Source organism: Diplotaxodon limnothrissa, linkage group LG18 (assembly GCF_057381915.1).
Source record: "Diplotaxodon limnothrissa isolate DT_005_m linkage group LG18, D_limnothrissa_male_GT1.1, whole genome shotgun sequence".
Lineage (NCBI taxonomy): Eukaryota > Metazoa > Chordata > Actinopteri > Cichliformes > Cichlidae > Diplotaxodon > Diplotaxodon limnothrissa.
The window spans coordinates 39,121,742-39,145,875 of NC_140613.1; the positions used below are offsets into that span (position 1 = coordinate 39,121,742).

The following is a 24,134-nucleotide window of genomic DNA, read 5'->3' on the forward strand; positions in this document are numbered from 1 at the left end:
GCTTCAACCTGCTGCCTGAAAAATAAAGCCACTGGTTCCTTCATGGTTGGATGATGAGCAAATAATAGAGAGTGAGAGGAGTTGGTTTAAAATGAATTCGTAAGGACTGGATGGGTTAAATTCATTGTCCAGCATATGAAGAGTACTGAATTTACACTGCTGCCTAATGTAAGCAGACACTTCATCAGCTCAAGTTACTGCATTAATTTCATGAAATGAAATGGATGAGAATTAATGTGAAAACTGATGTCTGTAAGATGAGACTTTTGTTAATGTGTTAAATTTAATTTATTTGAAGGATTTGATGAGATAAGGCACTTTGTTTGAAAATGATGTAAAATTGCTTGTTTGCTTTTTTTTTTTTTTTTTTTTTTGAGTGATGTTTTTGTTAAGGTTAAAGAACTGGGGATGGGATTTAAAATGCTTTTTGCCCTGTCTTATGACTACTAGAAAAGTCAGGATTGAGTTACACTACTAACAGTCTTTTTTTTGTTGTTGTTGCAAAGATAAACATGTAGAATACATGTTTTGTATATTAAAAAGCAAATGTAAACAAAATGTCAGTATTCTCCAGCTGACACTGAAAGTATTATTGACTACAATTAAATGAACACTTGTTGCTCAGTAGTGATATTCTTAAAAAAAGTAATACAGTAAATGTGTTTAATAAATGAATGCTAGATTCTAATAGAATTCGTATGAACTACACACTGAGTGAGTGTATACATATCCAATACCACAAATATACAAAAAGCCAATCAAAAGTCTACACTGCACTCTTGTAGGATATAGAAACTATGATTTGATAATTTGAGTGATGGGTGTTGGAACAAAGTTGTTTTTATACCGTGGTATTCTTTGGGAGTATGCGCTTTTACAAAGAAGAACGAATACGAAACTATATAAAGGGTGTGTGTTGTAAAGCAGCTAACTGCTGTAACTGATATACCAGGGATATTCAAAAACCCCTTAATGGACTACACACACACGTATATATTAGGAATGCAACGATACTCGTATCGATATTGAACCGTTCGATACAGTGCTTTCGGTTCGGTACGCATATGTATCGAACAATACAAAATGTTTAATTTATTTGATCAACTTTCCTTCTGACGATGCTGTCTGTGTTGAGCGCTCAGTGGATCAGCGCTCGACTGTCGAGCGCTGATCCACTGAGCGCTCAACGATACGAGTATCGTTGCATTCCTAATATATACGTATATACACCCCAGGACTGCGCTCTTCTGGACAGAGATCTCCGATGTTGTTCCTGGGATCTGCTGGAGCCACTCGCCTAGCTTGGGAGTCATCGCACCTAGTGCTCCGATTACCACGGGGACCACCGTTACCTTCACCCTCCACATCCTCTCGAGCAGGGCCGTGCAGAGAGGTTTAAAGGGGCGGGTGCTCAAAGTTAAAAAGGGGCACATTGAACCAGGCTGAATAACAACAACACACATTCATCAAGAATCTAATATGGGCAACAAGGCAAAGCAAACTTAGCCGATGTTTTACCTGATGGGTACAATGTTGCTGTTGAGGGGTTTCTGCTGCTCCTGCTGCTGATAGTGCTGGAGGGCAGGGCTGTGTTGATCTGAGACTGTTGACATTAAAAAGTCCATAGGAGAGATGGTAGCTGATTAAACAAGTGTCATGAGATAATAACAAAATGCAAAGATTGGTGACAGCGCTTGGAACCATAAGGCAACAAAAAACTGTGAGAAATAATTTAGGCTCTGCCTGTGAATCACTCTTTGCTTCTCTTCTTCCTTCCATCCCATCTTTTCATATATCACTCTCCACTTGCTGTCTATCTGAGAACAAGGCACAACTTGCTATTGCAATAAACTATAATCTAATTATCCACACCTAACAACTCTTGCACTTAATCTATAATAAAATGATGACAGAAAAATGTTATAGCACTGCCTTTAGTAGCCTCACACAGCTCCTACTGTTTCCTCCTCATGTCCTTACCAGGCATGTCTGGACAATGTTATATCATGAGTAATACTTTTAAAAAATCCATATACATAAAACACACATGCATGCACACACAGTGACATTTTAGACCTTCTTCAGAATACTGTATATACTATGGGCATCCTTACATTATTATTTATTACTAGAGCTACAATAATAAAGCAATGAGGAGGGGGAAGTAATAAATATGAAATAATGTCATTATGATGATTCCATTTGTTTCACTATCCACTCTGTGCAGGGGCAAAGCTTATTACATTTTTAAACTGTAGAGATACAATAATTTTACTGCTGTAAAATTCAAATTTTGTCTTATTTAAAATATAAATCTAATATAATCTACTTCTTAATGTATGTTCTGTAAAATACAGTGTGTTTTTTAATATATTATAATTATAATAATGCATAATTATGTGGACATGCATATTAGATCGTTTTTTAGTGAAATATAATCCCTCCAGAAAGGCAGGAAAAGCCCAGAAAATTACTTTAAAACTAAATATGTTTCTAAATACTTTAAAACTAAATATGTTCCCTAAAACGGTGACAGAGCTACAGACCCATGACAGCCTTACACAGGTAGCCAGCAGCTGTGACCAGCACTACTTGTGCAGTTAATAAAAGGACAGGTAATGTTTGTCGCGCTGTTGCACACACAGCACGCTCGTTTGTTTCAGTTCGTCAGTTGCAACAAGACAGCTTACCAACGTGTACGTAATAAGCTAACACTCCTGTGTGCTATACACTACAGTGTACGCTGCACACCTACTTACTGGTTTTGTCGCATCAGTCTGTATGGAAGAAATATGGTAAGTTTCTCCTACAGCTCCGGACCGCAAAAAATGTGCGTGCTCTTTGTGAGCTCGTTCCCGGCTCGTAACCAGCGCGTTCTGCCGTCAAGGGCGATCATTGGTTAAATGTGATCATGTGACTGATGCAAGCCAGATCCTTTTATTTAGCAAAACTGTGATTAATAGTTAAATATTATTGTTGAGGAGCACAGACAGGACTCCGCGCGCCCACACACATAAAAAAATAAATTAAAAAAATTTAAAAAAATTTAAAAGTTGCTTCAACAAAAGGGCACTTTGGGCACTCATCAGGAAAGGGGCGGGTGCTCAAGCCCCTCAAGCCCCCCCCCCGCACGTGCCTGCTCTCGAGCGCTTCTCTGAGCCCTTGGTATTTCTCCAGCTTCTCGTGTTCCTTCTTTCTGATGTTGCTGTCATTCGGAACCGCTACATCGATCAGCACGATCAGCACGATCAGCACTGGCATTGTCCTGTTGGACTCGGACAGGCTGTGTTGTAGAAAAAAGATGCTCAAACAAAATGTTGACTTTCAAGCTCGTTGGAATAGTACAAACTACTTTTTAGACCCTTACACTAGACTTTTGCACAGTACTTCAGCTACATTTTATTTTTTATTATTTATCTTTACGTGCGATGACATAGTCCCCTACTTTTATTTTGAAATCAAATTATCAGGAAGTGGCGCTTGACATTCGGCATGCGCATATTACCGAGGAAGAAAAGCTGCGGAGTTCAACAACCGACGGCTTAAAACTGTAAACATTAAGAGCCTGGCTGACTAATGTCTGTGGTTGGGATGGAACTCTAAGGTAAAACCCGTTTCGTACACTCTTGCTTTTTTCCTACGTAGTTGTCATTGCTTATGGTATCGGTATATACCGCTCACTACTGATTTAATTAATGTTAGCACTACAGTTTATAATATTCAATCCGTGGCTTGTGGGCTGATGCTAAAACAGCATCTCTGACGACCAGAAATAGTCTAAACGCTTTGGATTATTCTTGAATGTCGTTTATAGTTTAAATTTGTTGTCTCTGCTTGTATTAGGTTGTTTTAACGTTTGTATTGTGAAGGGAATTCCTATCTCAGTGCTAGCTGTAGCACTAGCTTTCCCACATATCCTCGGGAAGTTAAGTAGCGTTAAGAAGCTAGTCCCGATTTTCAGTTTTTTGGAACGCATTTAGCCTCGGAAGACGTTACTTCTCCTTTTATCTCCTCTTTGGCTAAGTCACATACTAACACAACTCTTACCACAGCACTGGAAATCATAAATCGCCAACCAGTCTGGTAACTGCTAATGCAGCTATCAGCCAACAATTAGCGTGTCTTAGCTAAGCTACATGTCGAAGAGCTAAAAATAAATAACTCATAGAGAGCTGCCTTGTGTTAATGTAGACCGATGGAGTAATATTGGGGATATTTTTGAAATAAAGCTTACGTTAAAATGAGCCTTCTAAGCCCGCTACTGTCTGGATGAACCCACACAGCGCTTTCCATTTTGGGGTCTTGTTTTCTGACTTCTCTCTGATTAGGTTAATTTAATCTAGTGCAGCAGCAGCTGGCTGAAACACTTGACACCTCAGTGTAACCATATGACAAAAACGAGAGGGAAGAAAGAATGTGTGTGTGAAGGAGGGACTCCAGGTTTTGAATGAGTGACATCAACTGGAAGTAAGGCCAGTTGTTGTTGTTTTGTTGTTGTGTGGGGGTTTTTATTTTAGAGGTTTACTTTTAGACAAAAGGTGCAACCGTTAAACAATGTAATGAATTAGCTTACTTTTTTAGTTAACTGTTATTTACATACATAAAAAAAATCTTGATATTTAACTTCAGCTGTTCAGCTCATTTCTGTCCACTGATCTTCACTAATTACAGTAGGCTTAAGCATTTACTGCTGTCTCTTTCCATCTCGCTGCAATGGTAGCAGTGTGTTTGAAGTTTGAAACAGTGAGAGCTACTTGTAGTATGTTTGGAGATAGATAGCAGTCTGTTAACTCAACAGTTGGTGGAAGCCAGCTTAGCATTCTGTGCCACTCGTGAGACAGAGAGCTGCTGGCAGTGCTGAGATATTTATTTTTATTTACACTATTGATATTTTATTTTTAGAATCAAGTGTGTGATTTTTATGAAATGGATAAGCAGAAGAAAATGAATGAATGAATGCTTGGATGGATTCATTCATATAGGGAAATTTAGAATGGTCATTGATGGTTGACCAGTTAGAACATAATTTTAATGTTAAAATCACTGAGGATAAGAATTTGATCATAATTTGGAGTAAAGTATGATAACTTCTTGGGTAAAACATTGTTTGGCCTAGGTGGACTGTAAAATATTGAAATCATTCCAGGGTCTTCAGAGTTTTCTGGTAAAGCCAAGATGTTCGAATGAAGTTATACTACGCAGTAAAATGGGAATGCATTAAATTAAAAAGAAAAATGACAGCAATCCCCACCAGCCAGGGTTGGTGTAGGTGTGCCTCAGGTAAGAGGAAAAGAGGACTATGATTGCCTATAGAGAGCCATGCTTTAGTGAGTATCAAAAAAGTTATTGGATGTGGAAAAAAACTTAAATTAAGACTGGCAGCAGAGGGGTGATACTGGTTGATATGATGATAAAAGTGTTTGATAGGAAATAATTGATGGAATGGAAGAAGGCTATAAGAATTTGTTATAGTGGAGTGAGATGTGAAGGAAGCGGAAAGACACTGTGAGTCACCAGTTCCTGAACATTTACAGAGAGAAGGCTGCACACACATAGTGTCAGCAAAACGCATACAAAGGTAGGTTTTATTGCAGGATCATAATTTGATAGCAGTAGATTGTTTGGTCTCAGTCTTGCTGACAGAAGTGGTCAATTTGGTAGGTAGGATTGTGGTGTGGAGTAAATCACAGGAAAAAATGATTATTCTGCTGTCACAAGAGGTTGTAATTTTTTCCCATCAGCAGGCAGGAATCACAAATCAGATATAAAAAAATACTAGTTTTTATCTTATATTTGTGGGGGTCAGACTAACTGCAGGAAATGCTGATTTGTGTTGTTTTTCTTCACAGGTTAACTTGAAAGTATAGGACCAAACATTGTTCTTCAGTGCATGGATGCAAAGCCAATGCGCAGGTAAGTGTGGTAGTTTTCTGGGAAGAATGGCAAAAGTATGTGGCTGTTAATTCCAGATTCTTTGGTTACTGTTTACCAATTTTCTTTTTAACGGCAGTATTATATCAGATGTGGTAGTCACGGAAATCCTCAATCAAATTCCTTCAGTGTGAGCGTTAAAGATCCTCTATGGCTCATTGACACCTTGTTATGTCACCACATAAGCTTAAAAGGCAGAAAAATCCCTTCTTTACGGGATCAAAGGGGCTGGTTCAATAGAAGTTCTACCCAGAACTCTCTATAGCACTTGGTGGTACTGACCTTAGCTCTGCTGCTTTGTTGGGCTTTTAAATTTAGGTTTGATGGCCCACTGGAGAAGATAGGTGGTGTCACGATGCAGAGCAGGAGTCTGTGAAACAAGACTGGCTAAAAATAAACTTTTCACAGTAAGGGGAAACACCAGAGCCACTATGCAAAATGAAAAACTGTGTTCATGGAGTCTGTTGTGCATGTTACAGGTGAAACGGGATGGACATTAGGTTATTTTTTTTCTCTTTTGGGTGGGGGAAGAATGATCAACATTAGCATTTTTGTATAATGTAACATAATAGTGTATAAGGGCTGAGGTCCCATCCAGATTATAAACATGAGCTGTTTCATGCATGTGTTGCAGCCATGAACTCATGCAGTCCAAGCAGAAACCACACAGAATACTGGAAATGTGACTGAGGTGAACTCTTTTCTCTGTTCTGTCTGAGGAAAGAAAATATCCTGACCCGATTTTCCGGAAGTTTAATTGTAAAGGCAGTTTTAGTGTCATTAATGTGAAATGAAACAGCGTAATTCTACATTTGTCATATAAAACTAAAATAGCTGTGTGTAATTGGGTAGGTAGGACCTAATTTAAGACGTTAACACTAAGACAGTATCTAATTATTGTTTTATGCTTTATAGTTAAAAGTTGCCTGTGTTGTGCAACCAGCAGCTTTAAAGGATACTCGTTAGGTCAATTTTCAGGTCCATAATTGTAATCTTTGGCTACTGGAGTAGTTTTGTATGAGTCATTGTTCAAAATGATGCTTATTTATCTTATACTACCTTGGTGTGGCCCCTCAGTTCATCTTCTGTCTGAAATGAGCTATTTTAGCCCTCTAAAGACCACCCACATTTTAAGAGACTTTGATCTGATTGGCTGCCACTTATAAACATAAGGTTTGAACATCAGATCGGTGGGGTGTCGCCAGAGCCAAAGCTAATCGTGTAGGAATGGCGCCTACTCTGACATCATCCAATTACAGGAGCATAAAAAATTTCCCGAATGTCTCTGATAAGAGTCTGGAGCAGTTTAAATTTAAATCAAAATCTCTATAGGTGCAGCATTTATGTCTCCTCATTTACCCCACTACTTTGACTCCAGTCTTTAAAACGTCACACCTACTTAAGCTTTTTAATTTTGTACTTTTCCTACTGTTACTGTTAGGGCAATTCAAATGACATAATGAAAGGTCAGAATGTTTTGAGTGAAAGCATTAGAGGCTCAGTGTATCATGACCTTTTCTCCTCAGGCCAACAGTTCCTGTGAATGCTGGCTAGATGAAGTTCCTTTTTTAAAAATATCACAGCAGTTTTGTCTTGTTGCTGAGTTGCCCTGGATTACATTGCATTTTATTTTCACATTATTTTGTGAAAATATGTCACTCAAAGGATATTTATTTGCTGATTTTTTTTTTTTTTTTTTTTTTTTTTTTTTTTTGACTAAGATTTGAAACTTTACATTATGTATTAAATACAATCCACAAAACGTCTTTAACAAAGGTCATGTATGTGCAATGATGTCATTTCTCCCATCTGTAATGGTAAGGACACAAAGTGAAGAGGATGCGTTCAGGTGTTAGGAATTCTTGACCAGTACTGGGAACATGAGCTGAAGTAAATCCCAAACCCAAAGTCATCCTGGGATTTAAAAAGATGCAGGGGTACACCAAGTCAACCGACCGGTGTGGATAAGTTTACACTGGCTGAGGCACATGCAGGGTACTGACCTTGCTATATTAGGTTCAGCTGATGGCCATAGACTGACACTGTATTCAGTTCAATTCAATTTTATTTATATACCATGAAATCACAACAACAGTCGCCTCAAGGCGTTTTATATTGTAAGGTAAAGAGCCTACAATAACACAGAGAAAACCCCAACAACCAGACAACCCCCTATGAGCGAGCATTTGACAACAGTGGGAAGAGAAAAACGCCCTTATAACAGGAAGAAACCTCTGTCAGAACTGCTGCGGCTACGATCTAGCCACTTTTTACCGGTATTTTATTGATAATCCTGTACAGAAGCTCAGAGACACACAGACACAAAGGGGGAGGAGTTTCGTTTGTGCAAATAACTTTGCAAAAAAAACCCCAAAACCACTCAACAAAGTCTTGGCTTCATGTTTTGACCTATTCTCCTCCTTTTCATTGTGAGCAAAGCCACCCATGGCGCCTTAAGCCTATTGCAGCATAACTAAAGAAGGATTTAAGGTCACCTAATTCAAGCCTAACTGTAATCTTTATCAAAAAGTAAAGTTTTAATCTTGATCCTAAAAGTAGGTGTCCGTATCCCGAATCCAAACTAGGAGCTAGGCCCACAGAAGAGGGGCCTGAAAGCTGAAGGCTCTGCATCACATTCTACTTTTAAATATCCTAGGAACCACAAGTAAGCCTGCAGTTTGAGAGTGAAGTGCTTTTCTTTTTTTTGGAGGGGGGGTGATATGGTGATATGAGGTCCTTGTACATGCAGTGCTGCCGTCTTCTGTTTCAGTCCGTTATTACACTCTTAAATCCTACTACTTATTCCTGCGTCTTTCGGGATCTTGCAAAGCTTTAAACGACAAGTCGACTATTAAATCAGTCGTCGACGATTTTAATAGTTGACGTATTCGTGACTAATCGTGACAGCCCTAGCATGTACTCGGAACACTTTTCTTGTAAAGTAATGCACTATATAACTTAATTACTCCCACGAGAAAGTACTTTGTTACTTATGTGTTTCTCTGCAAAATGTCCTGAAACACCTTGTCTCGCACTTGTCATTTACAAGTATAAACCTATAAGCTACAGTCTCACACACCAACACATCCTAATGAGAACACACATGATCTTTTCCGTAGTATTTAGATATTAATACAATGCAAAGATGAAAATGAGCACAAAGAGACTTTAGAGTGATCACCACAGTGATTGTACTTTAGAAACATGAGTGGTAGAAATGGAGGGCGCAGCCTGACTGCTCATCACTTTTGTTACCTGTTAAAGTTCGTGGTCCGACTGCCTGGCTGGGGTCAGCATTCTCTCAGCATTACCATCACTGTGGGTTCTTGGCTAGCTTATTCTAATTGAAATTAATTTAATGTAACTAAGAGTATATTGATATGTGCTAATGTCAGGGCCACCAGCGCACGTCAGGACGCCACTGGAATGGACATCACCAGCCGCTGTACTCTGGGGGACCCCAACAAGCTCCCTGAAGGGGTCCCCCAGCCTGCACGCATGCCCTACGTCTCAGACAAACACCCGAGGCAGACCCTGGAGGTGATCAACCTGCTGAGAAAACACCGGGAGCTCTGTGACGTGGTGCTGGTGGTGGGTGCCAAGAAGATCTACGCGCACCGTGTGATCCTCTCTGCCTGCAGCCCCTATTTCAGGTATGAGGAGACACTGTGTGATCCCACATCAGGCTAGTTTATTTACAGCTAAATTCCTGGGCTCCAGTGATTGCTGTGACACAAAAAATAATGTCATCTTTCTTTTTCCCGTTCTTCTTCAGGGCCATGTTTACTGGAGAGCTGGCAGAGAGCAGGCAGACGGAAGTGGTTATTCGTGACATTGATGAGAGAGCCATGGAGCTGCTGATTGACTTTGCTTATACATCACAGGTAGGGATGGTAGCATGCTGTTAGAATTAACCGCAGGTGCACATTAAGTTTAAAAAAAAAAAAAAAAAAAAAAAAAAAGACAAACTGATGAAACTGCATATTGAATGTAAAAAAACCTGTCCAAACAAGTCTATGGCAAAGTTTTCCAAAAGTACGAATCAGGAGAGCAAAACCTTTGCAGGCGGCTTTGTTTCCTGCAGAGTACAGTAAGGTCTATGATTAAAATGAAAAACATGTTTCTTGGCTATAACCTTGACTATAGCAGAACTTTCTCAAAAGATGTGAGGAGACTGACATGGAGCCACAGTTTGAATGCATAAAAACGGAGGAGCTGTGGAGACCACACATTGTGATCAATCAGTTGCTAAAGCTAAAAAAACTCAGTGTATCTGATGTCCTGATCTGCACCCTTTCAGGTGACTGTAGAGGAGGGGAATGTCCAGACGCTGCTCCCTGCAGCCTGCCTCCTCCAGCTTGCTGAGATCCAGGAGGCGTGCTGCGAGTTCCTTAAGAGGCAGCTGGATCCATCTAACTGCCTGGGCATCAGGGCCTTTGCTGACACACACTCCTGCCGCGAGCTGCTCCGCATTGCAGATAAGTTCACCCAGCACAATTTTCAGGAGGTAAGAACCCACATACAACTGTTCACGGTCGTTTATAATCGCTGTATAGTGCTACGTGTTACAATGATTCTACATGTTGCTTTAGATTGAATGTGCAAAATTTACATTTAGTATACATACGTTAGTATACATTTAGGATATAGAGATTTCTTTCTGTCGTGCCAAATGCGTCTGTTATAAAAATGGTTTACATTTGTAAATGATCTAAAAGTGCCATATCATGGTGTTGTTGGTATAGTAAGGCCATACATTTACGTTCTGTGGTGCGCACAACAAGAAGACAAATGCAGGTAAAGACGACAGTTGGAGCTACTTCAAAGCTTCAGACTTTAAACCAACAAATCACAGTACATAAAATAGAAATCTGTTCCTGCTAAAGGTGAAAGCATCACTTTCTCCACTTCAGGCAAAAACACACTGTCAAGTACAAACGGGCTGTGAAGGTGCAGATACTAACAGCTGGTGATGTGCAACCCAGATGTAACTGCATCAAAAACTATTTTTTCAGATATCAGTGACTTAGTTAACTGGTTTAATAATATATGCTCTTCAATTCAGCATCATGTCGCACTGTTAAAAGTCAGATTCACCAAAGAAGAGAATGAAGAAAGGCTGAACAGAGACGGAAAAAGACTGCTCTCCATATTCCAAGTCTCTCTCAAATAATCTCTTCAACAGATATTTTGAATATAGTGTCACACTTGTGCACTTGACCCTGCCTGTCAGTCGGTCCCTTTCATCTGGCTGGATTCCAGCCAGCGTCGTCCCTCTACTAAAAAACAAACCTCCTTAGAGCCCACTGATTTAAATACTTATAGGCCAATTTCCAATCTGTTTCTTTTCAAAATCCTTAGGAAAGTTGTTGGTCGTCAACTCATTCGGATTTTAGAGTAAATAATATTTTCTATAAATTCCAATCAGGTTACAGACACAGCACTGAAACAGCGTTATTGAAAATTATTAATGATGTCCTTATGCACTCGGATAAAGGTGAGCAATCCATTTATGTCCTGCTTGACTTATCTGCAGCCTTTGATACTGTTGATAATGCTACTTATTAGCATACTATGAAGCTGGGTTGGGATCACCGGTTCTTCTCCTTAATAGTTTTTTTTTTTTTTTTTTCTTTCATACTTATCAAACAGATATTTTAGAATTCATATTAATCAATGTATGCTCTAATCTGCACCGCTCGTTTGTGGAGTGCCTAGGCTTCAAGCCTTACACCAATTCTGTTTATTTATTTATTTTTATATGTTACCCCTGGGTCACCTAGTTAATGGTTTTAATGGGATCTCTTACCACTGCTTTGCAGGATGAAACACAGTTATATTTTTCTGTCAAGCCCAACAACCTCAACAGCCTCTCCTGCCTCAAGGAACATTTCTCTGCCGTTACTAATTGGATGTATTCTAATTTCCTCTCTGTTTTGGTAAAACTGAGGTTCTAGTTTTTCTTTTAAGCGAATGCTGAAAACTCATTTTTATAGTTTGGCATTTCCGTAATTCCTTCCCCTTCATTTGTTTGAAACCACACATGCATGTATGATGGAATGAATGTCAAGAAAAGAAGATTACAGGGAGTGCAGAATTATTAGGCAAATGAGTATTTTGTCCACATCATCCTCTTCATACATGTTGTCTTACTCCAAGCTGTATAGGCTGGAAAGCCTACTACCAATTAAGCATATTAGGTGATGTGCATCTCTGTAATGAGAAGGGGTGTGGTCTAATGACATCAACACCCTATATCAGGTGTGCATAATTATTAGGCAACGTCCTTTCCTTTGGCAAAATGGGTCAAAAGAAGGACTTGACAGGCTCAGAAAAGTCAAAAATAGTGAGATATCTTGCAGAGGGATGCAGCAGTCTCAAAATTGCAAAGCTTCTGAAGCGTGATCATCGAACAATCAAGCGTTTCATTCAAAATAGTCAACAGGGTCACAAGAAGCGTGTGGAAAAACCAAGGTGCAAAATAACTGCCCATGAACTGAGAAAAGTCAAGTGTGCAGCCCCCAAGATGCCACTTGCCACCAGTTTGGCCATATTTCAGAGCTGCAACATCACTGGAGTGCCCAAAAGCACAAGGTGTGCCATACTCAGAGACATGGCCATGGTAAGAAAGGCTGAAAGACGACCACCACTGAACAAGACACACAAGCTGAAACGTCAAGACTGGGCCAAGAAATATCTCAAGACTGGTTTTTCTAAGGTTTTATGGACTGATGAAATGAGAGTGAGTCTTGATGGGCCAGATGGATGGGCCCGTGGCTGGATTGGTAAAGGGCAGAGAGCTCCAGTCCGACTCAGACGCCAGCAAGGTGGAGGTGGAGTACTGGTTTGGGCTGGTATCATCAAAGATGAGCTTGTGGGGCCTTTTCGGGTTGAGGATGGAGTCAAGCTCAACTCCCAGTCCTACTGCCAGTTTCTGGAAGACACCTTCTTCAAGCAGTGGTACAGGAAGAAGTCTGCATCCTTCAAGAAAAACATGATTTTCATGCAGGACAATGCTCCATCACACGCGTCCAAGTACTCCACAGCGTGGCTGGCAAGAAAGGGTATAAAAGAAGAAAAACTAATGACATGGCCACCTTGTTCACCTGATCTGAACCCCATCGAGAACCTGTGGTCCATCATCAAATGTGAGATTTACAAGGAGGGAAAACAGTACACCTCTCTGAACAGTGTCTGGGAGGCTGTGGTTGCTGCTGCACGCAATGTTGATGTTGAACAGATCAAAACACTGACAGGATCCATGGATGGCAGGCTTTTGAGTGTCCTTGCAAAGAAAGGTGGCTATATTGGTCGCTGATTTGTTTTTGAATGTCAGAAATGTATATTTGTGAATGTGGAGATGTTATATTGGTTTCACTGGTAAAAATAAATAATTGAAATGGGTATATATTTGTTTTTTGTTAAGTTGCCTAATAATTATGCACAGTAATAGTCACCTGCACACACAGATATCCCCCTAAAATAGCTAAAACTAAAAACAAACTAAAAACTACTTCCAAAAACATTCAGCTTTGATATTAATGAGTTTTTTGGGTTCATTGAGAACATGGTTGTTGTTCAATAATAAAATAATTCCTCAAAAATACAACTTGCCTAATAATTCTGCACTTCCTGTAAAGAAGATTATCACAAGATAACCTTCATATGAGACATGGTTGCTATAAAATTTGATAGATAGATAGATAAATAAATAAATAAATAATTGCCAGATCAGTCATGTGGTTGGAACAGAGTTATAGCCATCTCAAGTTAGTTTAACAAATACAGTGTAGGGAAGTGGCTAGCGGAAGCACATGTGCTACTGTTTTGGATACTGAAGCTATACATACCAGTGCGTAAGGAGTGTGAGCAGATAAAAGATGAAACTAGAAAACAGAAACTGAAGCGCCAGTGGAATTAGCCCAAGGCTTCAAAGACAAGGAAAATACTGAAAAAGATGGTGAAGATATTTTGGCTGTTTAAAGGGCCAACATATCACAGGGCACAAGAGCCTTCAGGCAACCGGTGTTGTGATTTGGTGCTATATAAATAAAATTGAATTTGAAAGTCTGAAAAAGAAGCTGAATAGCATGCACTGCAAACTGTCAATACCATGTTTCCACAAAGGCAACGAACACCACAAATATACCCGCACGGTGCAAAGCATGCATGATGCAAGACCTTACCGTCCTTTGAAAATCGTGGCTTTAAACAGCTGTCATTTAACCTAATTACCAAATCCCTGATCATAAACCTTTCTCTCAGAAGGTACACAAAGTATTGTCCCTTCTAGAGACATATTTGAACAGCTGTGTCATCATCCTTTACTTGATCCAGCTGTCTTGGCTAATTATAGACCAATCTTTTCCCCGTCCTTTTATTTAAAAAAAAAAAAAAAAAAAAAAATCTTTATCAGTTATCTGTTTTACAGCTATTCTTTCATCTGCAGAGGAATTTCAGTCGGGTTTCAGATCTCATCACAGTACTAGTGAGGGTTACAGATGATCTTACTCTTATTCTCTGTGCTGCTAGACCGCAGTGCAGTATTCAGTACTGTTGACCACAATGTTTTACTACAGTGGTTTGAATCTTATCTTAATAAATAGGGAGTCTTGTTCACACACAAAAGGGTTCTGTGCTAGGGCCATTTCTACACGCAATATTATTGTAAGTTATAGCTTGCATTTTCATTGCTATGCAACGATACCCATCTTTATCTATCCATGAAACTAGAATACACAAACTTATTAAACTGTAGGATGTCTTAAAGATAAAGAACGACCTTTAATTTCCTGCTAAATTCAGACACTGAGGTTATTGTACTCTTTCCCATTTAAAAAAATAAATAAAAAAAAATCTTCCGAACGTGGTGTCTAACCATATACTTACTCTAGGTGGCATTACCTTAGTCCACAGTAACACTTTGAGAAAGTGTTACAGCAGTGCTGTAGGTCTCCTTTAAGACTTCTCTCTTAAAGTGAATTTTCTGTTTTCAGTACTGTAAGCCATTATGTTAAAAGTTGCACTTTGCTACCTCAAGGCCCAGATTCCTTCCAGTCCATGTTCACGCAATGATTTCAAAGTTGTGCCAACACATTTTACAGAGCAACGGCAATGCAGGCATCAACAGGGCAATGATCTTAAGTGGAGAAAGTCAGGATGCTAGCCCAACTAAAATATTGTGAAATGAACTGATGAGAGCTATTCAGTCACCTCACCTCAGTTATTTTTAATGTCATCAGCTAAAAGCCAATTTGTCTTTGGAAAACAAAGAACAGAGAGAAGAAAAGACAGAGCGAGATTATTCCCCGTGACAGGTTTTGCTTTTGTTAGTGTAGAAATGAGATTTCACATCATGCTTTTGTGAGAAAGGTGAATTGCTTTAAAAAGTGTGAATACAATTTATTTGACGTTGATGGTAATGAAAATTGATTTGCTGACTGATGTGCTGAGACCTTTAATAAACAGTGCTCTCTTTGACTGTCTGTTGCACTTCATTTTTGTAGGTAATGGAAAGTGAGGAGTTCATGCTCCTGCCTGCCAACCAGCTCATTGACATAATCTCCAGTGATGAGTTGAACGTGCGGAGTGAGGAGCAGGTTTTCAATGCCGTGATGGCCTGGGTGAAATACAGCATCCAGGAGCGAAGACCTCAGCTACCCCAGGTTTGTCGCTAGAAGCCTGCAGTACATTCAACATCTCCTTTGGTTTAATTCTCTTAGTCCATTTTTCCTTGTTAGTGTAGTTTGAGTGTTTTTCTGATAGTTTGTGAACTACATTTTTAGTTAGTTGTCCTAGTCTGACTAATGTTTCAAGCTTGACTTTTTTAATTGTATTTGCTCTGCAGGTCCTACAGCATGTCCGCCTGCCACTCCTCAGCCCCAAGTTCCTCGTGGGCACAGTGGGTTCAGATCCACTCATCAAGAGTGACGAGGAGTGCAGGTGAGTGCTGTTTGTAAGGGGAGTAGTGGTAAAAATCCTGCTTGTGCACATATAATCGAGGAAATTGATGCTATTGTGGTTAATATGAAACTGTTTACTTTGGGGTTAATGTTACAGAGACTTGGTGGATGAGGCCAAGAATTACCTGCTGCTACCACAGGAGAGACCGCTAATGCAGGGTCCCAGAACCCGACCCAGGAAACCCATCCGATGTGGAGAGGTCCTTTTTGCAGGTCAGTATCTTAGGCACAGAAATTAAAACCATGATTTCCTAATATTGCATTTTATTTGTTTTTAATTTAAGTCCTTACCAGTCGACTGTTGGTATTTTGTAGGAAAAGCCTGATTTTTATTTTTTACTTTTTCTTCTTTCTTTCTTTCTCTTGCAGTTGGAGGTTGGTGCAGCGGTGACGCTATTTCCAGTGTGGAGCGCTATGATCCGCAGACTAATGAGTGGCGGATGGTAGCTTCAATGAGTAAGCGGCGATGTGGAGTTGGTGTCAGTGTCCTGGATGATCTATTGTATGCAGTGGGAGGTCACGATGGCTCGTCATATCTCAACTCTGTGGAGAGGTCAGCGGAAGTCCCTGAGGCTTTCACTGTAGATATTCACAGCTTTCCAACAGTCTGTTTGTGTGTGTGTCTTATTCTACTATTTACATGATTACCTCCACTTTAGATACGATCCTAAAACCAACCAGTGGAGCAGCGATGTGGCCCCCACCAGTACTTGTCGCACCAGTGTTGGCGTCGCTGTACTTGGAGGATATCTGTATGCAGTGGGAGGGCAGGATGGAGTTTCCTGTCTCAACATAGTTGAAAGGTAGCAGATTTCCTGTACTATACTATTTGGGTTTCCAGTTCCATTGGTGGCTACTAGATAAAAGTTAGTTTAATGCAAAAATGATTCTTTGGAATTAAATGGCCAACCTGGCTGTGTTCAGGTATGATCCCAAGGAGAACAAATGGACTCGTGTCGCATCCATGAGCACCAGGCGACTGGGTGTAGCTGTGGCTGTACTGGGAGGATTTCTATATGCTGTAGGAGGATCTGATGGGACATCTCCATTAAACACAGGTGTGCACTGAATCATGTGTAAGCATGGACTGTATAAAAAAGATGGAGAAATACTAAGTCATCTGCTAACCTTAGCAAGATTTGGTTATCAGGTACCTGCTAATTGGTGCCAAGTAATAGACTAATCTCAAATAGTGGCATTTCACTCACCAAATGAGAGCATAGATTGTCTATACCAAACAGCAAGCAGATGCAGCCCCATATGGCAGCACAAAAATGATCGCTGTAATGTTTAAAAGGGGGGAAATCCATAGGAGTGTAAACAACTTCTTTGTTATTATGCACTTTATTTTAACATTTTAACAGTCCTTGATGGACAAATGTTTGGAAAAGGCTCAAATGGCCACTTCGGGAACTGCAGTTTTTGGCACTTCAGAATTGCCTTCAGTTTTCTCCCTGGAGGTTGTTCAAGTCTTTATGTCTGAAGTATTGCTGCCAGAACAGCTCACAGAGCAGGCGAGCCACATTTAGATAAAGACTGCCGCAGGGGCCTGGGTTCTAGTCTGGCTCTGGACATTTCCTGTGTGTCATTCACTGCTCTCTGTTCCCGTCCTCTATAGTGTCAAAAAGGCCTAAAAATAAATATTTTAAATGTCAAAAATACACAGAAACTAAAACAAATGACAAACATGCCTCAGTTTGGATGGGTGTCAAATGTCTTAAATCTTTCTTTCTTTTTCTTTTTTTTTCTTTTTCTTTAGTTGAATCGCTATAACAATTTCCAGTGCACAGTGTCACATTTTGACTACTATAATTACTAAACATAACTAGACAGATTTTAGTTGAAAAGCTGAGGATTTAAAAAAATGCAACATTTTTAAAATACTTAGATTAAAAGAATTTGTTGAATTATATTTGTGTGTAAAAACTGATACTTTATCTGACAAAATGCTGTAACTTATGTCTAAAAGCAGTGTAATAAAAACTGAAACTTTTTCAGTTAAGTTTGACCAACAGGGAGCAGTTTAGGGTTGCAATTTGGGGCTTGAATACAATTACAGAGGCTTGATGATGATGATGATGATCTTTAATGACCAATAGCTAAGGAGTTACACTTACTCTTATTGGTTAAAGTTAATGGTAAAGCAAACCAAACTGTATGTAAGTGGTGTTTCTTGTTTCCCATTGATAACCACATTTGAACGATGTTCTTAGTTGAACCAATGATTGAAATCTGTCTACATATTTATGCCATTTTCTCCTGTTATTTAATCACCTCATTCTTTCCTCTTCAGTGGAGCGCTACAACCCTCAAGAGAACCGCTGGCACACAGTGTCCCCCATGGGAACCAGAAGAAAGCACCTTGGCTGTGCGGTCTATCAGGACATGATTTACTCTGTGGGAGGTAGAGACGACACCACAGAGCTAAGCAGCGCAGAGCGATACAACCCCAGGACCAATCAATGGTCTCCTGTAGTGGCAATGACGTCCAGACGGAGTGGGGTGAGTGTGTGTTGGAGAGTGATGATGGATGTTTATGTATTTTAATGCACACCTTAAATGATACCATATGTTGTATGAGGCATTGGAGTAACTATGTGTGTCTGTAGGTGGGCTTAGCAGTGGTTAATGGTCAACTGATGGCAGTTGGAGGCTTTGATGGCACGACGTATCTGAAAACTATAGAAGTCTATGACCCTGACGCCAACACGTGGAGGTAAATGGTATTCTAGTAGGATCAGTTCTTTAGTTACTATACATCAAGTACAGCTGTCAAACACTTAGCTATGTGATGTGCGTCTACATGTGTTAAATAAATTCATAGCTGTGACACTGAACACAAATGCTAATCTTAACTCTGGTTGCAGCCACACAGACTCCTGCAGGGAACTTCAAGCTGCATGACGCAGTGAACAGCTGTGATTAGTACATGCAGACATGTGGACAGGGGCTGAGTTTTAGGGAGTGCTTGAGTGGCTTTTTCTTTGTGTTTTCAATGGCAGAGCAAGAATTTTAAATATTGCTCAAATGTGATTATATAATTGTGGGAAGCAAAAATGGTGATGGAGATTACACTTGGATTAATTGTGCAGCCCTGTGTTTGCATTGTTGGCATTCTTTGACTTGTCTCCTCTTTCTAGGTTGTACGGAGGAATGAACTACCGCCGGTTAGGTGGAGGAGTGGGCGTCATTAAAATGACTCACTGTGAATCCCATATTTGGTAATGCCACCACCGCCCCTCTCCTTCCACACACACTTCTCATCAGCTGGCGCTTCTTCTGGCTGACTCTTGTGCCTCCAAAAGAAACATTGTGAACCAGGTGGACATGTGAGAACCATGAGGAGGACGGGGAGATGAGACGACAATAGAAGGACAAACTTTTGAACTTTACTTCACCCCCAACCCTCAAATCAAAGTCATTAACTGACTGACCACGGTCGCCATGAAGTGCACTGAGAGCGGAAGTCTACCAAGTACCATTAAGCTTCTAGTTCAGAGAGGACGAACCTTTTCAAAGTTATTTTCCAAGCGTTGTGGTCTGGATTTAAACCGGTGCTTACCTTTAGTCAAGAAAGCTGCTGGGAGTGAGTGTCCTCTGAAGAAGTTTAACAGCAGCTGAAAGCCTTGCTCATCTTCCTTTTGCTTTATATGGCAGCCCCCCCTAAACTGCTGCTGCTGACCACCCACCGCCTTCAGTAAGTTTAAAGAACAGACACCCAGTGGGCAAACATACTTTCTCTTCATTGTGAGATTTCCTGGTGATACAACATTGCATACTGACTGTAAGAGCTCAAACTCCCTCATTCCGTTTGGCATAGGCTTTGAACCGTACAGCTTTCCTCTGGGCCTCATGTGTAGCATTAATCAGTAACAGTCAGGCAGCTTCCTTCTGAAGGCATCTGCATGTTTACTATGGACACACAGAGGAAAACCATATTTTTGGTACTGTAGCTGTTTTTGTTGATTGAGGTCTTTAAAGATTTTATTTGTTTTATTTAGAAGAATGTAATTCACCCCAAGTGGACCGAGACATCAAAAATCAACCTCGAATGTTACTTCAGCACTTCAAATGATTAGATTTGTGCCATGAAAGGAACTTCTTCTGTTTTCCCCAAAAAGGCTCTCCATCTTGGACTGTATTTTCTGGTTAGAGTCGAGACGAGCTTGTGACAGTTGTCCAGAGTAGAACAAGAACTCGTGCTGTCCAAGATGGTATATTTGGATGAGCTTGTTTTTTGGAAGTTGCCTGGCATCAAAGACTAGAACAGCTGCACAGCTATGGACCAAACTACTGGGTCACCTACCATAATACCCGTAGGAGCTGCTCAGCCATAGAGACCTATGCTATGATCTCCTGGCGCACAATTTTTGTGCCGAGTGTTGGTAACACACCATGTACCTCAGCACCTGGTGACCTCACTCTGTAGCTTGATGTGGTCTAACACTCTGAGGCTGCAGTTCCTAAATGCTTCCAGTTTGGAATAAGACGACTTGCAGTTGATTGTGGAATATCTGGGAGGGAAGAAACATTAAACTGGCTTATTGCAGTGTCATGCTTAAATTCAATAAGCTCTTTAGGAAATGTTTGTGAAGTCAGACTGCATGGCTAGATGCTTGATTTTTACAACTGCAGCACTAGAACTGGAAACGGCTGAATTCAACGTTTAAAAAGTGTGGCCCAATACTTTTGTCCATGCAGTCTATTTGACCAGGAAGTAGGAAAACCAGAAATAGGAATAGCCAAGGCTAGCTGATTAGCAATGGTTGAACATTCGAAATATGAGTAAAGATGTTGCGTACTAGAAATTCAATCACAGATGGCACAGGCAGCCGTTAATGTCTACATGGGGAAAAAAAATTACTTGGGAACACTCGATGATGCTTCATCACACTGCCGGCACCAAGAGTCTTTTGCCAAGAATTCCATCTTGTTTGAATTTATTTAAGGTTTAAGAACATGCATACAATTTCAGGAAGTTTCCTTGATTTTGTTCAATGTGCAGTGTAGAAAGAAAGAATTGAAGAGCATTTTAAATTGCACACACAGAATGATGTTGGAGCGCTCTCTGATGCACAGCAAACAGGGTTGCTTGACTGTACTGGACACTGAGCCCACTGATCAAATGTGGACACAGCTGATTGGCGTGTCTGCGTGTCATTACAGTAAAGCTCACAGAGAAATCTGTTCTTTTTAGCCATAGCCAGTGCAATTAAAAAAAATAAATAAATAAAATTAGTTCATTTTAAAAAGAAATCATCATCATATTGAAATATTACAAACATTGGATAGCTTACAGATGGACCTGTTTGTAAGCCATCCAACTGATTCTCTGTGTGACAGCTTTACCACAACTTATGCTGCACCTCGCAGACTCGCATAATGATGTTGTAATTAATTCAAAATCAGAAAGGACTCTGCTTCTGTAGCCATACTGTCCCTAATCACAGAAATCAGGCATCTCTCATGGAAGTGGAGGAGAAAAAAAAAATTGGAGTTCTGTTACCTTCTTTGCAGTCTCTGTTTCAAAACTTCAGAGTTGTGTGAATAGCCTTTTTAAAAATGCAGTAAGACAGGATGGACCACATGAATAGAACTGTTAACTATAAAGTAATTGCTACGTGCGTGCGTAGTGTGACAATATATATTTGTTTACAGAGCCATAGGTCCATTTTTGTTCTGCTTTCAGTTCCCACATCCTTGCTTTTGTTCTGTCATCATACAGTGTAACAGCACCGCCTGCTGGTGGACGCTCATAATGCAGCACTTATACAGAAAAGGGTGATACAGATGAGGAGTGGTACATGGTTGTACAACTGATCTCTCACAGAGTTTAAATAGATGGTGAAATTTAGTTTTGAATGAATCTTCTCCGAATTTATTGCACTGTGATTGGTAATGTATTTTAGATTTTATCTTTTCTTTTGTTTGTTTCTTAATTATATTTTATAAAGGTGTTTCCAGACATTGGGATGGAAAAAAAGAATCACAGGTCAGCTGGGGAATCATACATTTCAGGCATCGCTGCCTTGATGCTGTGCAGAAGCAGTTTTCTTTTCCCACATGCAACACTACATGTGTCACATGCAGCTCATTACAGCAGCTCTGCACTTTAAACTATGGAATCTGAAACATCCTTTTTTCCTTCTTTTCTTTCTTTTTTTATTTTTATTTTATTTTTTTTATTATAAACTAAAATGTCATAAGCGAGCGAGTCACAACCTGAATGTTGGTGTTTTTGTTTTGTTTTTTTTTTTAAAAATTTATTTACATTTTTTTGGGTAGTTTTTGGATTATGTTCTCTGCTAACACAGGGGAGGATTTCAAGAGGCAGAACTGCTGTCTGTTTGTGTAGTTACTCTTTGCAGAGCTCCACTTTAAAAAAAAAAATGAATGTTTATGCTTCAGAAATGCTCACTTGAAAAGATGAATCGTTGACCATTTCATTATTTTTTATTTTTTTATTTTTTATTTTTTTGGATGTTGAAGAATTGTGACACATACGCAGTTGCTGAACAACAACTGTTTGCCTGCTTCTTGAAGACTCTTCCAAAAACATTTTGCTATTTTCAACTGTCACAGAATTACAAGGAAATGCCACTCAGTTTAAGAGTCCATGCATCTTATTACTTTGGTTGTCATAATTTTGTTGTAAGAAGCATGTTTTATTATTTAAACCACCCAATTTTTCAGCTGTGTGACAGCATGCTTGTTCTAATGAGTGTTAAGTCCTTGATTTATAAACAACTATGATTTTTTTTTTTTTTTTTTCAACCTTTTAACGAAGCAGTTATTGATGGAATTATAAGTACACAAGGCAGACCAAACCTCATTTTTGGAAAAGATTTTAGACCAAAGCAAGAGAAATATGGTTCCCAGACTGAGTGGTATTTCTGTCATATGTTCTACTAATGATGCATTGTATTATAATTGTCAGCCAGCCTTCAGTCGGTAGCCTTTTGAGAAGCCTCACCCAAAACGTGGTTGTAATTGCAGATGTTTGTTTTTGTGTATCAGCGAGCTGTCTTAGCTCACCATGTTCACTATGACAACGATTAAACTTTTTCCCGGAAGGGTTTCTCTCTCTCTTTTTCTTTTCCTTTTTTTTTTTTCTCTGTTAAAAGTGATATAAGTCTAAGTTTAAGTAAGTTTAATTACCCCTCAGCCTCCTTTAGCAATAATGATACTTCAATGTAGCCTGTTTGCAGCTCTGGAGGCCAGGATCACTGAACTGGAGACTCTGCTTTGCACCCTCAAAATAGCCAGGTCCCTGTAGCCTGTGGAGCCGAAGGTAGCGTAGGCCCCCCTATATAGCTGTCCCCCTGCAGACTGTCCTGAGCAGCTGGGGAAACCGGATGGCTGGGTGACAGTGAGGAGGAAATGTAGTTTAAACAGAAGCCTGGTACACCAACCAGTTCATGTGTCTAATTCTGTCTCCCCACTCAGCGACACCCCCCGGCAATCAAACTAATTGGCGATTCTATTCTGAGACATGCAAAGGTACGCCACCAAACACGGGTAGTTGTCTTCCAGGGGCCAGAGCAGGCAACATTAGGGAGAATTTAAAACTGTTGGTTAAGCATTTCTAGAAACCTGTCCAAATGTATGATCAACTTATCTCTAATAATAGGCTATGTACCAGAGGCCTTCAAGCTAGCAGTAGTTAAACCGTTACTTAAAAAGCATCTCTAGACCCAGCAGTCTTAGCTAATTTTAGGCCATTTTAGGTCCTGACAGGGACTAGAAAGAGAGAGCAGATTTCTCCTGTTTTGGCTTCCCTTCATTGGCTTCCTGTTAAATCCAGAATTCAAAATCCTGCTCCTCACATACAAGGTCTTAAATAATCAGGCCCCATCTTATCTTAATGACCTTGTAGTACCATATCAACCTATTAGAGCACTTCGCTCTTGCTCTGCAGGCCTACTTGTTGTTCCTAGAGTATTTAAAAGTAGAATGGGAGGCAGAGCCTTCAGTTTTCAGGCCCCTCTTCTGTGGAACCAGCTTCCAGTTTGGATTCGGGAGACAGACACTATCTCTACTTTTAAGATTGGGCTTCAAACTTTCCTTTTTGCTAAAGCATATAGTTAGGGCTGGACCAGGTGACCCTGAATCCTCCCTTAGTTATGCTGCAATAGGTGTAGGCTGCCGGAGATTCCCATGATGCATTGAGTTTTTCCTTTCCAGTCACCTTTCTCACTCACTATGTGTTAATAGTCTCTGCATTGAATCATACTTGTTATT

General features: G+C 40.0%; 1 protein-coding gene across 1 annotated transcript; it reads left to right on the plus strand.

The window, feature by feature from the left end:
• The first annotated feature begins 3,506 nt into the window (after positions 1-3,506).
• klhl20 (kelch-like family member 20) lies at positions 3,507-22,959 on the plus strand. The gene is made up of 14 exons (XM_085379119.1): positions 3,507-3,604; positions 5,850-5,913; positions 9,327-9,584; positions 9,707-9,815; positions 10,232-10,438; positions 15,438-15,596; positions 15,779-15,873; positions 15,991-16,106; positions 16,263-16,446; positions 16,553-16,696; positions 16,818-16,951; positions 18,187-18,395; positions 18,503-18,609; positions 19,034-22,959. The coding sequence occupies exons 2-14, from the start codon at positions 5,891-5,893 to the stop codon at positions 19,116-19,118; spliced, it is 1,830 nt and encodes a 609-aa protein (XP_085235245.1). The 5' UTR covers positions 3,507-3,604; positions 5,850-5,890; the 3' UTR covers positions 19,119-22,959.
• The last annotated feature ends 1,175 nt before the right edge of the window (positions 22,960-24,134 follow it).

What these genes read in the sequence shown, in the direction of transcription:
- klhl20 (XM_085379119.1), top strand. Translation starts at nt 5,891, where the DNA reads ATGGATGCAAAGCCAATGCGCAG. An exon ending in CCCAGCACAATTTTCAGGAG is followed by an intron (nt 10,439 to 15,437) that starts GTAAGAACCCAC and finishes TCATTTTTGTAG; the next exon opens with GTAATGGAAAGTGAGGAGTT. An exon ending in GAAGACCTCAGCTACCCCAG is followed by an intron (nt 15,597 to 15,778) that starts GTTTGTCGCTAG and finishes TTTGCTCTGCAG; the next exon opens with GTCCTACAGCATGTCCGCCT.